Here is a 15,980-nt window from a genome sequence, read left to right as displayed (position 1 = left end):
AACATCTTGCACCTAAGATAAATAAATATAAATTAGCATTTTTCATATTCAAGGTAATGACATTTCGACAAGTCTGGGTTAATACATGGCCTATATAATCTGTCAACATACTTTCATTTTCCTGTTTTAAGTAAAGATAATCTTGCCAGTGTTAAATTGGAGTGCTTGAAAGTTCATTTAAAAGACCTATTTTACAATACAACTTTCCCACATTTTATGGAGTACGTAAAAGAACTGCTACAATGGCATGAAAGCAGTACATTCTCTTGTGCAATAGAAATGTGGTCACTCAATTCTACTAAAGGATACAGTTTCATAAGGCCACTGAAGGCCAGGAAAATTGAGACAAAAGTTAAAATCTTGGCAATTCTTCTCTGTCTGCTATGCTTACTCAAAGAAGTCAAGAGAACAAAGGATCAAACATGAAGGACCGAATGTTCCTTCCTGTATGGTGAACTGCCAACTCAACTGCACTGATATCTCCAAAGGTTTTCACCAACATATATGGAGAAGAAGGCACTTGTCACTCCAAAATAGTCTTTATTGAGGTTATTCTTAGCAAGAAGCTAATGTGCACAATAGCAATAATGATCAGCAAGTTAATTATATGTCCTGTCCAGCTTTTTTTCATCTTTTCACTTAAATTCTGTCTGAGAAGTTACACATGCAAACCAGGCCCAGCATCAGGAGTTAACATGGGAAAGTGGTGAGCTCTCCCTTGCTGGAAGCATTCAAAAATCATCTGGACAGTCATCTGAATGGGATGGTGTAACTCAGCCAGGGGCTGGGCCCAATGGCCCTCTGGCCCCTTCCAACTCTATTCTATGATTCTATGGGCAGGCAGCTGCCAAGCAGCCAGCAGTTCCAAAGAATCCAGGCACTGCCAGCCATTCTTGTGATGCTGAGCATGCTGCTACATCTTCTTCCTCATCTACTTGGGAAGCTGTGGGGCCTACAGTGCCCCGTTTTCAAAGACAAGTGGCTTTTTTATGTTTTAAATATTTGAATAGCAGTGATCTGACCCAAGCAGATGCTACAGGGAGGGAGGAAGCCACAGACATGGAGAGCACAGGGCAGAATTTACATCACTCTTGGACCATCCTTGGCCAAGTACAACCAATGAGGCATCTGACTGGTTCAGACAGCTGCTGCTCAAAACCAAAGCATTTTTTTTAATGGGGTGTGGGTGTGTGTGGCCCAGTACTTTATCTGGGAGAGGCAGGAAATTCCCCATGCTAAGAAATGGAAGGGAAGAAAGGGAAGCAGTGTGCTAAGAAAGGGAAGCAGTGTGCTTCCCTTATGCAGACACATTTAGTTTCTCTCTCATAGCTTCACCTTTTTCATTCTCAATCTTCATTCTCTTTTTCAGCAGCTTTCCAACTTCCAGTGCTCCCTGTCCTTCCCTTTTGCAATGGACTTGCTATTATCCTAACACTTTTCCATGTGATTTTAGTCTATTAATAAAATGACATTTTCTGAAAAGCTCTGACCTTCTCTACTCTACTATTCAAGGCATAAGGTCACTCTGTTACTTAGAACAAGGTGATAACATAGGCGGCTTGTACTGTACTTGTCCCTTCTAGGTGACTTGCACTGTAAGCCGCCTAGCCTTGGCAGTTATAGGAGGCCTATAAATACATGTATAAGAATGAATGAATGAATGAATGAATGAATGAATGAATGGAGCTATGGCTACATAAGAAAGAGGTAGGACAGACAACCAAGACACTCCATGAGTCCAGCCAGTGGTCAGGGAGCATGAAATTTCTGGTCCAAAACATCTGGAAGGCACCAAGTTGTACACCCCCAGTGAGGATGTTTCTGCAGCACCAGAGGAATTCCTTCTCAGGCATTGTGCATTCCACAATGGTGCAGTCCCAAACATGGAAAAGGCATGTGTATAAAGATGGGTGTCAGAAGGAAGCACGGTAATATTAACTATATTACTCTCGAGGCCAGAGAGAAATATAGTTAATACTTAACCTTCAGTTGTATTTTATGTAGGTTCTTATCAGTACTGTTGCTCTTCTTTAAGTATATCTTGACTTTACTGTATTATACCTGTATAATAAAGAACAAGGTATTTCCTACTGTTATTATATCAGTGAAAGGGACAGTATCTCTTCCACAATCTTGTATGAAAACCTTTTTGTTCAACTGAACAGGAGTGGTAGTTACCAGAAAAGAAGCAAAACAGAAATACCTCATTCCCAATAACCTTAGTTGTGGGCCCGCAAATAAAGGCTCTAAATAAATATTAATACATCTACAGAGCTGCTTCATACCATTCCAAGAATCCCATCTATGTAAATCATTATTAGGTGTGATGGGAGGCACACAGATCATATGCACTGTATGATAAGTACATACATACAGCACACATGGGTGCCTATTTGCTCTTTCCCACATTAGGTGTCTTGAAGGGGAAGCAAAAGCAACCTATTATGTGCTTTAATGCCTGCCTTTTTTCTCTCTGTCACTGTGATAGCAGCAAGTGAAGGGGGAATGGATGCAGAAACGGCTCTTTTTGTGCAAGTGAACATTACCAGAGTAGACAACTCCACCCACTCGGAGAATGCTGTTCTGTTCACAAGAGACACACACATTAAGCTTTCCCTTATCATAAAGAAGAACAGAAACTCTTGGATAACCACACTTCACTGAGTTTCTTTGCAAGGGGTGGGGAGAGGTTATGTAACAGGAGTACATTAGGTGTTGTACAAAGAAGCAAACCAAGGCAGCACAGCTGCATAACACCTAAAAATAATACCTAAATGCAGATCACCCTCTTATAAATACAGGCTGAGTCTCAAGAGTTTTTAACAGGGAGCTGACAAAGCTTTCAAACAGGTCTTAGCCATTTTCATTACATTCAAACATACTAGGTCAGCCTTCAATACATAACAAAATTATCGCATTATGCCACTTGGCTCTTTACATTCTGATAGTGTTACTCATTGGCATGACTGTCACTTATGGGTAAAATCAGAATTTATTCAACCAGTGCTGTGGCAGCCACAGGAGTCAGCCTTAGGTCACTTCTGCCTCCTGAGATTTGCAAGGCAGGCTCTTGGATTTCATTACACAGTGTCTTTACATTGTGCCACAGAGACATTCATCTGGCTGTGTTACAAGGTTTGTTTCTTGCATGAATGCCCAGCTCTTCCCTCAGTCTTGTCTGGAATCCAAGAATCTCTATTCCCATTGTCAGATTGCATAATATATAAAAATCACAAGGCATTTGAGAATAGAAATATAAAATAGCTCTCTCTGAGGCATGATGTACAGTACCATCAGCTGAAAAGCTTTTAACCAGATGACAGAATTTCTGAACTCCACAGGCTTAACACAAACTAAAAAGCTCTTTTAAAAGTGTAAGATAGGATTAATCTGACTTGCAAGCAAATACCAGCATGATTAGTACTTTTAACTAACTGATAAAGTGTAATATAAAGATCTTGGGTATTCTTGAGAGACAGTATCCTGAAACATCTCAATACTGAAAAACTGTACAAAAATGAAGTAACAGAATGTATAATCTAAAAATGTATATCCTTGTTGTTTCCTCATAAAACACAGAACTGTAGGCATTTCTATTTAAGTTACCTGCCAATGTTGAGTTACAGCATTCCATACTCCCACTTTTCCTGTATGACTAGTAGCCACCAACTGGTTACCAATGAAGAAGAGAGCATCTACAGGGACTCCAAGACTAAATATTCCTATAAGAAAAAACACACCCATATCCAGAATAAATACTAAAGCACTTCTTCAGAACAGTCTACAGCAGACTATATCAGCATTAAAAAGTGTAAGAAAAAAAGACAATCGATAAATTATCTCTTCTGCTTAACAGTATCTTAAGCAACTGCAGATCAGTTGATGTGGATTCAACAACATTCTCACCAATAATTGTGTACCATCAACTAGGACCCTGAAACTTCTCCAGGTCATACAACTGAAGCAGTCATACAACCACCACTGCCACATATCAAGGTCAAAACTGTTGTATTCTGTGTCTTTTCATGCTAACTACCTTTGACCTCTTTTTGACTTAATTAACATTAAAAATGTGAAGTATACTAATAAGTGCTACAAATACAAGATACATTTGCTCCTTATTGCCTTTGATGCCAACTATCCAATGATACATTTGGGATTGTTTATCAAACAGGGCATTTGTTTTACTTTTGTTACTATACTGAATGGTGCCATTTCCTTCAAAATGGATGTTCTTGTTTTATCTTGAACAGCCACATTTTGTATGGTGGAAGCACAAAGATTAAACTTATCCATCTAGAAGCTTTCCCTTTCAGGACTTTTTTAAATAACACAAGAGGCTCTAAACCAGGGGTCTCAAACTCACGGTCTGCGGGCCAATTGCCGGGATGAGCGGGGCACGGGGGAGGGGCCCTGCGGCCTTCAAAGCTCTGTCGGCGCCCGGGCCGGCCACGGGATGAGCGGCCCACCACCATCGCGGTGGTGGAATACTTGATGTGGCCCAGACTCACCCAGACTCTACTTCCAGCGGCCCCCAGGTAAGTTGAGTTTGAGACCCCTGCTCTAAACTGATTCACATACATGCAAATTCTCTTACTAGTTACCAATGGCTGTAAATTATCTATGGATTATAACCTGATTTGTGACACAAACTGTCAAGAATAATTAGTTGATTATTAACATTTAATATGAATGCAGACTATTTAAAGAGATTTGCAGCAAGACTGAAGAAACCTGCTTACAGTTGGATAGTTTATTTGACTTAACAGAATGCTTGCCAGTTGCATTCATATATCCATTAGATCAGAATTAATAAGCTTACAATATGAGAAACACATCCAAATGAAGCGTGTTCTCTGTAATTTTTTTATGAATCCACTTAAGAATTAATCCTATAGTGCATAAGCATGTTATGAGATACTTTTCTATAAACAGCTCTTAAGAAACTCTTTGAAGACACTTCCAATTTCCAAACTTTGTAAGGACAAAATTGTGACCCTAAGAACCAATATGCTATGTTAAAGTAGAGAACAGTATTTTCTATGTTTACTGATATGCCTGGTGCACAGTGTGACTTAATTATAATGCCAAATAATTTTTCAGGGCATATGATAATATGTGATGCTGACTATATTTAACAGCAGGGCACATAAAAGCAGGCAATAATAAAAAGGAGAGAAACAACTAGAATTGATTACTCTGGAGAAGGATGAGGTTCAGGGAAATCAAGAAAGACAGTATGAATAGTCTGAAGGAATTTAAAGTGCCACTCCTGCTTAGGCTCAACAATCCTGATGGCCGTCCACAGGGAAGACGATGGTATAAGTAATGACAGGTTCTTGTCTTAAGGGGCCCTCTCAGTAAAATATTGCTTATAGCAGCAATCCAGTAGTGGTATCTTATGTAAGTAATATTGAAGGGAAAACAGCCTCTGGGAGAGCTCTATCATGGAGATGCCAGCCCTTGCAATTTTCCATAGATGGTGTTGTCAGCTTCTGAAGAGTGTTTGTAACAACAAATTGTTTCTTTTCCAGGACATGAACAAAGCATTACTTCTCTATCCTAAGGCAGGGCTGCTAACATTAGCCTTTGCAAGAGAAATAGGCCTGTAAAATTCTCTGAAAGAGAAGAATCTTGCTTAGTAAATGACTATAATGAACTAACAAATTCCCTGCTTGAACTAATAAAAAGTTCAAGGTATATCCATTTCAATACATTCATAGTTTGTAAAAGCATGTTGCATAATAGAACTATATTTCTTAATTGAGGTTTTTTATTTTATCCAAATTGGCTATGTTTACTTTTGTTTAATTGTTTAACATATTTTGATATAGTAAGTTATCACTTTAAACAGTTTAATTTATCCTTTATTGTATGCAGAGAGGAAAGCCTGATAAACTGTCAAGTGCGATGGAAGGCTGAGGAGCAGGAATGCTAAAGAGCTAGAAGTAGCATTTGAAAGTGTAAAATGAACATAATTTTCTTATGTTGGTTCACCTAGTTCCTGCTGGTTAACATTAGAAAGGACTTATTATATATTCTCAGTGATTCAATCCTATGCTTGTCCACTGGTCACCTGTCTACTCTATTTGTACAGACACCTACAATAAAGAATAATTTCACTGCAAAGAACCTTATGTTCTGGGAAGCTGGAAATGCCTGCATTATCTGTCCCAGATTAAATCTCTGTTAACTTGAAATGATGTGGTCCAGGTCAGCACCATAGGGGTGGGCACGAAATGGGTAAGCAGCTGGTACCAGAAAATAACCTATTTCATTTATTTAATCTCTGTTCCTGTTCACTGCAAAAAAATAGGTAAGTTAGCTCTAAGCTCTGAACACAGCAGATCCCATGCTGAGAAGCTCTCTATGTGGTTCACAACAGCTCATTAACAGAGCTCAAAACTTGTGGAGAGCACTCACATGGGGAAAGGTGTTTTAATGTATATTGTCTACAGAGAACTTATACCTGCTGTGCACTTTTGAATGGCAACTGTGCCTCATTCATGGAACTCTCCCTACAAGGTTTGCCAGACAGAGATGTCTTTTCAGCAACAGGGGATGGGCATTAGGTATGTCATTAAGACATTGTATTAAAGTGGAGTTGTCATTTTCTTTTATTGCTTTTAACTTTGTCTTAGTTAAATTAAGTTTCTTACTATTTTATTGCATTTTTATTTTTATTTGTAAACCACCTGATAACTGGATATAGAAATAAATGAAATAATCTGCACTGCCACAGTGTACTGACAACCACATTTAATTGAATATTCACATTGTTAAGTTGTTTCCCTGTACTACAATATTGATCCCCTGAAGGGCTTAATTAGTTGAGGGCAAGAAACAACTCCACTCTATAGAATATTTCTCTGAACATACAAGTAATTTTGGAATGCTGCATCAGGGCGCTACACATCTATGCTTGGGAGTAAATTATATCTGTGATGACAGCACTTCCTAGCTGGGAGAAATAGCATGTCATTATTGCTACACCTTAAATGCTAGCTTTGGAACTTAAAGAGATTTTTTGTATCTCTGCCCCTGCTCAAACTGCTGCTGCTGTTTGGAAGCAAGTGCATATTTTACTAAGAAAGACAAGCTATCTGTCAGATATCTAGAGTGAAGTATTTGGCTTCTCTGGAAGCTTTTCCTATATATATATATCTACCTTCTAGTAACATGGAGCCATTGGCTTGAAACTCTTCAATGCCCACTGCTAGCTATCTCAGCTAATTTCTGCTTAAAAGATTATTAGTGGCAAACCAATGCCTAAATTATGGTTTTTGAAGGTTATCAGAAGGAGACCTTGAGATATATGGCTTTTAGTAAGAACAAGACATGCTGGCAGTCATTCCAAACTGTCATCTCTAATTCCCACATTCAGGTTCATCATGCAGAGCTGAAATAAGTCAGTCACAAATTAAATTACTTTCTACTTATTATCACAACAGGACTTCAGTAACACTTCCTCTAATTGACATATTCTACTATCATGGCTCTTAAGATGCTATCTTCCTCTATATTAAGATACTACTTTAGTCTAGGATTGATAAAAAACAAATCCTTTGCTGATAGCTGTAGGCTCTCAAACAAGGAAGCTCACAGTCTCTAAGTGCAAAGTGGAAGGAGTGGTGGAGCAATCTTCCCCTCCCCGCTCTTCCACACACATTTTTGCAGAACGGGACTTTTTTACCCATCTAGCTGGAGCATCTCAGAGTGGAAAGAGGCTGGATAGGCATCAGGATAGTTTCTATCCTCAATGCTCCAGCCTCCAACTCCCTACTCCCTCCTTGCCCACTGAGGTCAGGAATATGATATTGGACAGTAACGTTCTTGACCTCAAGAAGCACCCAGAGCAGTTCTGTTCAAGTGGCTGCAAGGGGGTTCAAATTTTCCTTGCTATGCCAAGGCGAAAGCACTGTTTCTAACCTTGAATCTGGGAATCCCAGGTATCTTATGGCCCCTCAGACACCACCTAGAGGCCACAGGATAGCTCCCTAAGGATACTAATAGGTAGTTTTAATTCACTCTAGGGAAAAATAATACAGACAAGTAGCTAGACAAGAACTCTGATACAATGAAGATATAAAAGCAATAAAAGTAAAACAAAGCCCCACACTCACCTATTTCACTACCACTACCACCATCCTGAACACTCCATAAAATTATACTGCTTTCAGATGCAACAGCAACCATTTTATCTTTGTCTCCATGTGGACCACCAACAACTTTTGCATTCAGAGCCACGCGTTCAATAGTCCAGTCCAAGTATGGACTTGTGAACACCTGTTGCCATCCAGAAGATTCTTTAATTCTAAAAGGAAATTTTTATTTTAAAAAGCATGTTTTTGTAAGTAAGCATTTCAATATATACCCAAACTTCAAAAAAAAAGTTTTCCCAACTTTTGAGGGGTATAAAATTGCTTTAAAATATCTTCTATCCAGCATGCTCATTAAGTGAAAATAAATTCTATACCTTCAAGATAAAATATAGCTATATGCTATAGCAAATATATAACAGGCCAGAAATTATTAATTCTTCTACTAGTGAAGCTAACCCTTTTTAGAATTCTAAAATGTGGACTCCTATTTTCTTACAAGGCCACTTGATAATATCATATACACAGCAGCATTTACAGCAATGTGAAAAGAAATAGAGCACAGCATCATCATGTAATCATTTATAACACACCTAACATTTGTTATAGGCGCTGAAAAAATGGAATATGAGACAGTGCCTACCTGCGGTCTCATAGTTTAACAGACAACACAAAAGAGATGTTGAAGTAAGTGGGGTAGGGGGGTAATGTTGGGTACTAGTGTTTGAAGTTTTTATACTGAATAGCTGGAATGGGCATAGTTAAGGAACAAAAGACAAATAATAAGATTTTCTTAGCCAAGCTAGTTGAGTGGACCCTGCTACCCATCTCTTCCTAGACTACATCAAAGTGGAAAAGTTAGCGATAATTCAGGGAAGATGTGCAGCTCAGTGGCTGTTAATTCCAGCCAAACCAATGGACAATCATTACAATCCTAAATGCAATCATGTAAGAGGTAAATATATTGGTCAGAGTTTTACTGCATGTAAAGTAGTCATAAAAATTATACTGGGGCCATAAGGTATGAATCTAGAGCTCCCCAGTGTGGAAGGAGTTTATTTATGCAGCTACTCCATTTTGAGCAAGGAAAGAATGTGCCTTTCATTATAAGCAGTCATGTCTGTTGAAGAATACATAGGTTGGCAGATATTTATTCTTTGTTAAGCAGCAAAATTCAGGATAGATGCTTTACAGAAGCAATCAGGTATATGTCACAATAGTCATTTCTATACTATGCAGAACAAAAGCCAATCGTCCCTTCCTCATTTCCGACGTGGTTTTAGGGATATTCTGCACTTTCTAGCACATAGAAATCATCTTGATAATGAGAATAAAAGATTCTAGGTTGTCACATGCCCAAAATAGGAGATGTGTCAAATTAAAGCTCTAAATATCTGGATATGCAGAAAAAGTGATTTTGCCAATTGGCTTGAAAAAGCCAAAGAAACTATGAGAGGAATGATGTACAAGTCTAAAAAGAATTGTGGTGTGAAAAGGCAAAGCTACACAGATGCCCTGTATCTGTGCTTTCTATTTATGCTACAATTTCATTTGATGTGTACTAAACTTTCTATACAGTTTCTGTGCAATTAACAGCTTTAATCAAAAGTGGCAATTGTTAGGAATGGCAGCTGATTTATTAGCAGCGTCAATCCATTCTGCTGTACTGGAACTGGCATGACACATAGGAACCAGATGAGGGCACTCCGGTCTCATTTAATTTCTAGTGCATGCAATGACCCTTAGCACTGTACCATGGAACCCCTAAACCAGGCAGACTACTCTGCATGTTGAAATCTTCATGCTATTGTTTCTTGTAAATGTTATTTAATTATTTAAAATAAGTTTATAAAATAATTTGTCCCATGAACACTCTCTGATAGTCACAATGTAATGGACTTTTTGAACTCCATCTACTCAATGAAAAAGTTACCTACATCTCTTCTGCGCCTCTCAGAAATACATTAGACATTTATGAAACAAAAAAAAAAGAAGCATCACATGTTTCAAACATATTTTTTCACTTAAAATAAATGAAGCAGGGCTCTAATTTTCTGTTTGTTAGTTCTGCATATTTTAAAGGAAAAGGGCACATTTGAAACATACATTTTTACATCTATATGCAAGAACTTTTCAGCAAAGCAGTCATATGAGTCCAACATGCCTGACTGATGAAAGGTATCTACATCTGCAGGGTAATCATGAACTGAGGAAGTTACAGAATTTTTCTCAAACACATGCACTTAAGAAAAACAATCATCTCATATTTTAAGAACACTTTCCATCCCATAAAACAGCACAAATATTAAAAGCTAAAAGTAAAGGAATCTTATCTTTACCTATAACAAACTGCAAAGTGAGCATAGGCAGCTACAATCCAGTTGTGATGACCAGCCACTATCAAAACTTTTCGTGGATCCACAGGAAAACCTTTAAACACAACACAGCAGAGGTAAAGTGGAGTCCTCCATGATCACAAACCATTTATGGCACCTACACTGTTCCATTTCCATCAGCCAGGCAGTGTGTATTCTGAAATTTCACAAATGCCTCTTGCAAGAATGGAATTTGGTACTGGACACTTGATTTTGACAACTTAAATTCTGAACTTTAACTCTCTCTCTTACATTCACCACTACCTTTTCTGACTACAAATACAGACACGAGAATTACATCCAATATTCCACTGCCCAAAAATTCAAAAATCAAAATGAGAGACATAAGTAAGAACTCCAATAGCTAGGGAGGGCAGCTTGAGTTCCCATGCAGATCCCAAACACAGTTCTCATTCTGTAACTATGCACAAGATGGACTGCAGAACACCACACTTCCTCAGCACAGTGCTTCACTTCTTGTTGATTGCCCCCACAGCAACATTTCTGTGAAATTCCTGCTTTTTTTAATACAACATCTGCAATCAGGGTGTAGAACTGCCTACAGATACTTGGTTGGAGCAAACTCATTATTTGTTTGCTGCATTTATATCGCAGGCCTCTGTATATCAGAACAACAATGCATTTTGTGATCTGCATATGAAGCCACTTTCCACAGGACTCCAGCTATTGCCTAGCTCATTATGATCCATGCCCAGGACAGTTAGACTTCACGCAATGCATGAAGTAGGGCCCATCAATAATATATGCATAAAGTATTTGGCTAATACTACTGCCATGTAAATAAAAATAGTACTCAAGCTTCAAGTTAGTTAATATGTATTCCATCAGTGCCCCATTTTTCCAAGAGCACTGAATGCTTTGTATCAACTTATGTACTTAAACATTCAGTGGGATGCTAGAGTTCAGATAACATAGCCAAAGACAATGTTTTTCATTTTATACCAAAGCACTGCTTGGCTGAAAAGAACTAGATTTGTAATCCCCCACCCATACTCCCATTGCAAGTAAGCAGGTGCTCATAATCTTTCAAACAGCCCTGTTGTTCTTGCAAGGAAATCTAACTGAAGCCTGCAGACATCCTGTACGTTGGTCATGCCCTTGTCTAGACACAACACATAACCAAGTTATAGGCTACATGTGCCTCTACCTGGTCTATAGTGCTTGCACAACAACCCTGTAAGAGACTGCAATGGTCAAGAATGGACATATCAAATGAAGACTCAAGTGTGGATTTTTGACACAATTATTAAGATACTTCCACATGAATATGTTAATTGCATTTAAGAAAATAAGTCAATTTTTCTCACCCAGCCTAACTGAATCTTCTCCAGTACCAGCAAGTGAAGGCTGCATATTCCCTCCTCGGGCCTCACCTTCAGAGCCGTTCTGAGGTGTTCTAACATCTGTAGATGTCCCTGAGGAGTTGCTGATCTTACGACTTGGAATACCTATGAGAAAAAGGAAGATAATCATCAAATAAGTACTAGCCTTCACTGCTAATTTTTCATTAGTGGTAAAAGCACACAAGCAAAGCCCTAAGCACTTGGAGTGGATGGAAGCTCATGCGAGAGTGCACTGTCTCCCTGAGCAGCCTGCCTAGACACTGTCATCAGAAGAGGTGTTCCTGCTGGTCCCACAAGATCCATTTAAAATCCACTTGGAGCAGTCAGGTACCATTTATCTGGAATTTCCTGCCAGTTAGGTTGGCACCAATGTTACTTTGCCTTTGGTGCTTCCTAAAGACATTTTACTTAAACAAGCTTTTCCTGAATGATCAGCTATATTTTCATTCCTTCCTTTACTGTCCATTGCCCAATCTTTTTAAAGATTCAGATGACTTATCAATTTTAAAATTAATATATTTTAAAATAAATAAATATATGGAAGACTTCCCATCTTCCTTCTTGTACCCGCATTTGCCAAAACCCCTGTGAATGTAGAGCACTATCTAGAATGCCATGGGGATACAGTGGGAGAAGGTTATTTCCCCAAGCCAAGAAGACACACCTTGTGCAACTAGATTTATATTCCTCCAAAGCGCCTCTTTCCAATTTTGACCAATTTCCAAGTCCCTTGACAGCTTTCCATGCCTTATTCCATGCCATTCCAAGGGCTGCCTAATTGTCAGTGAAGATATAGCAGCGCTCAGGCTCCAGCCCATAGTATTCAAAATATTAATATATGCTGTATTGTAGTGTTTCAGTGTAGACTGACTCATCAAGACAATGACCTAACAGATTTTGTTTACTGATCATAAATGATGTCACTACAGCAATCAGTCACCTACAAGAAGAAGCAAGCTACCTCAACAGCCCCGAATATATAAATCACAGCCTTGTAATGAAGCATTCACTTGCTCACGAGATGTCCCTATGCGGCATGTGTGAACTAGAGTGTGAGACTTATTCAACCTGCACACCTGCAGCAGCAATAGAAGCCAAAGAAATGTTTGTTTGCTCGTTATTGTTGGTGCGATTGTTGTTATTGCTTAGTGTGTGTAGTTATTTCTTTTTACTGTTTGGTGTACATATCACAGAGACAATTTGATATTATCTGGTTTTATTATTTTAAATTGTTTTTTAAAGGTGGTTCTGAGGAATCCTGGGGAGCAAGGGGGTGCCCCCATTAGTGTGATGATGGGTAAGGTGGAAGTATGATCCTGGGAGAGCAACAGGCCAGGGGAGATGAGCATTTAGATATCTTCCAGGCAACTGTACCAGCCTACTCTCAGGCTTCCTGCTGCTGTTTAATGCCAGGTCAGATGAGAAGGCCACGAGGTGAAGGGCTTTCTTGGCTGTGGCACTCCAATTATAGAATCAGCTCCTTAGGGAGGTGCACCAGGCACTGACTCTCTATATTTTAGCACCAGATTAGAACCTTTTTATTTTCCTGGCATTTTAGTTATTATATTAAATTACTGAATTTTACATTGGTTTTATCCATATGGACATTAGCACTCTGTGATTTGGTTTTATTCTTGTACTATGCATTACTTGTACTATACCTTATTATGACTATTTATTGGTACTTTTTGTGGATGCTATGCTCCAATGAATGTTAATTGTCCTGTTGATATATTATATGTATATTATGTTTTTTAGATTGTTTTAATTTGTTCTACACTGTTCTGAGAAGTGTCTGACAATTGCATGGGTTAAAAAAAGCCTTAACTGGTTCATAAAAATCCATAAATAAATAAATAAAAAACTAAGGCAGGTAGGTGATGAATATAATAAAGTATAATGCTTCAAAGGCTACGGCAGCTACTGTTACCAGAGGATTCTGCAGTTCGTACAGAAATAACAGATAACAGACAGCAGAGAACTATTTAGATTAGAATACTGATAAAGTCTTGAAGTGGAAATGTTATGTGGATATGACTATACTACAAATCTGAAAGTTATTAGAAACTTTACACATAAGAAAAGCCATTATCAAGATTATCTTAAAATTCCTTTGAGAAGATCTCATGACTGTAAAGCCACAGAAGTTTTCAAGAGCTGCATCTTGCTTCCAAGGTCAGCAGTAGTGTGCAAAAAAGATGCAAGTACCTGGAGGTGGCAAATAGCCATGAAAGAGGACACTGCCACAAGAAGAACGCTCCAGCTCTTCACATAAGAGTAGTCTCCTTACTGAAAGAAAACAATGAAAGGAAACTAGAAAGCAATACAAATTAGCTAATAAAAGGAAAATGCAAGCACCTAGCAATTAAAATAAACCAAAAGTCTGGTGAATTAAAAATAAAATTGAACTACTTTTCTAACACTCATCAGTTAGGGACTCAAACCTGTTTTGGAAAGTAGAAACACGTCAGAGAGCTGAAATCCATCCCAGTTTCCACCAAGTTTCTCTTTTTTGGTACCAGAGTTGGGGTGAGTGTTCTTAGTAGCTTCCCAGTAGCTGCCAACTTTGTCCTAAAAAACCATCTGGGAACATTTAAGTGTGATGAAGTATTCCCAGATGGCTTTTGGGTGGGTTGGGAATAGGAGTCACTGGAAGTTCTTTGCTGGTGCTGTAAAACTGACCCTGGCAGCAAAAAAAAAATTGCTCTCTTTTCCTTGGTCCCACGTTTCCTTTTGGCTTTCTTCTGAACAAAAAGTTCTTGACAGTCTTCATCTCATTACTCATCTCAGTGTTCATCTCATTACTATACAGGATCCAGTTATGATTTGAGTAACTGGGCAAACTGTAGTTTCACTAAAAATGCAATTAACCATTAACTCCTATGGCCAGTTAGAAAGAGGCTTGCTGGCCAGAGAGAAGTCCCAGTCCCAGTTCTGCACTTGCAAATGTTCTCTGATTTCAGAGCCCCAACACCCTCTCTCTGCACCCACAGCTGGCAGTTCTTTCTGCACTGCCTGTAGCTCTGCAGTCAAAGACTGCAGACATTCTGGGGGTCAGGGAGGGGAGCTGTGAGGCTTTGCCATGATACAAAGTATCCTTGTGACACCTCAGCCTGTCCTCTTCAAATACCCCCAGAAAAAACATAAATGGCTGAAATCAGCTATTTAAGTCTTCCAGCAGAGGCAGAAGCATGGTGGTGATCTTTACCACTATGCTCCTCCCAGCCTCATTTAATGCCTGTAATCCCAAATTCGCCAGGTTACAGGCAGCTACACAAGATGATACAGTAAGCTAATCTCCAACTTCAAACTAATACGTAACTTAAATTTATTTAATTACCTAAAGGAGTGATTCCATAAAATTCTGCTTCATGCCTGAGCACATTAATGCTTACTCCCCTGCAAAAAGGTAAAAAAAATATAAATACTATCTGAAAATTAAACTAAGTTGTTCCAGCAAATTAGAAATTAAAATTATAAACAAAAGTTAAAGCTAAATCCCTTATAAGCAGCTTTCTTTTCACATGCCAAAAATACTCAGGACAACCAAAATCAGCTTTCATGCTATTTATAAACACAAACCTCCACAAAAATTTAGGCTATATTAAACTGAAGAAGGATATTGTGACTCACTGAGCTAAAATATATATTATTTGAAATCAGTTTTCTTTAGGTGTTATTGTTAGGGCAATAAAAAAATCATAGAACTAAAGTATTCTGGGATACATACAGTACAATGTGCCAATTGTGGCTCCAACCCAATACATTAACTTTACTGCCCAAGCATTTTCAAATGAGGTGAGTATGTATATGTCTCTCACAGTCAGAATACATACACATAAGAAAGGTGGGTTCAGCTCTCATTCAAGCTGAACAATTTCAAGGTTCTTCAGTGGAACTGTACAGATGTCTCATTTTAGAGATTCTAGACACCAGACTGTCCCAGAAGCTGTGGCCCATTGTGTAAAGTTTAAAGAAATGTGAGAATATAGAAGGAATTATACATGAGGATGGTAAAACATTTGCAAAAGTTTGAAGAAGACCCAACAGATCCTGCTAGAATCAAGTGCACTTGCAGAACCTTTGCAGAAATCCATTTCAAAGATTAGGGAGTGGATTATTCTGTGGAATCTAAGGGGCTA

General features: G+C 38.5%; 1 protein-coding gene across 1 annotated transcript in view; it reads right to left on the bottom strand.

Moving 5' to 3' along the window:
* Positions 1 to 15,980, bottom strand: part of KCTD3 (potassium channel tetramerization domain containing 3) — a 41,747-nt gene that overhangs the window by 9,455 nt on the left and 16,312 nt on the right. Inside the window, 6 exon segments of the mRNA XM_044425630.1 lie at positions 3,432 to 3,722; positions 8,124 to 8,314; positions 10,439 to 10,529; positions 11,803 to 11,943; positions 14,047 to 14,127; positions 15,179 to 15,237. Of these exon segments, the coding sequence (XP_044281565.1) occupies positions 3,432 to 3,722; positions 8,124 to 8,314; positions 10,439 to 10,529; positions 11,803 to 11,943; positions 14,047 to 14,127; positions 15,179 to 15,237 (854 nt within the window).

The sequence above is a fragment of the Varanus komodoensis genome, unplaced genomic scaffold (assembly GCF_004798865.1).
Source record: "Varanus komodoensis strain SLA01 unplaced genomic scaffold, ASM479886v1 scaffold1, whole genome shotgun sequence".
In the NCBI taxonomy this organism is placed as follows: domain Eukaryota; kingdom Metazoa; phylum Chordata; class Lepidosauria; order Squamata; family Varanidae; genus Varanus; species Varanus komodoensis.
Note: the sequence above shows the minus strand (reverse complement) of the source record. Positions and strands in the feature narration are given on the sequence as shown.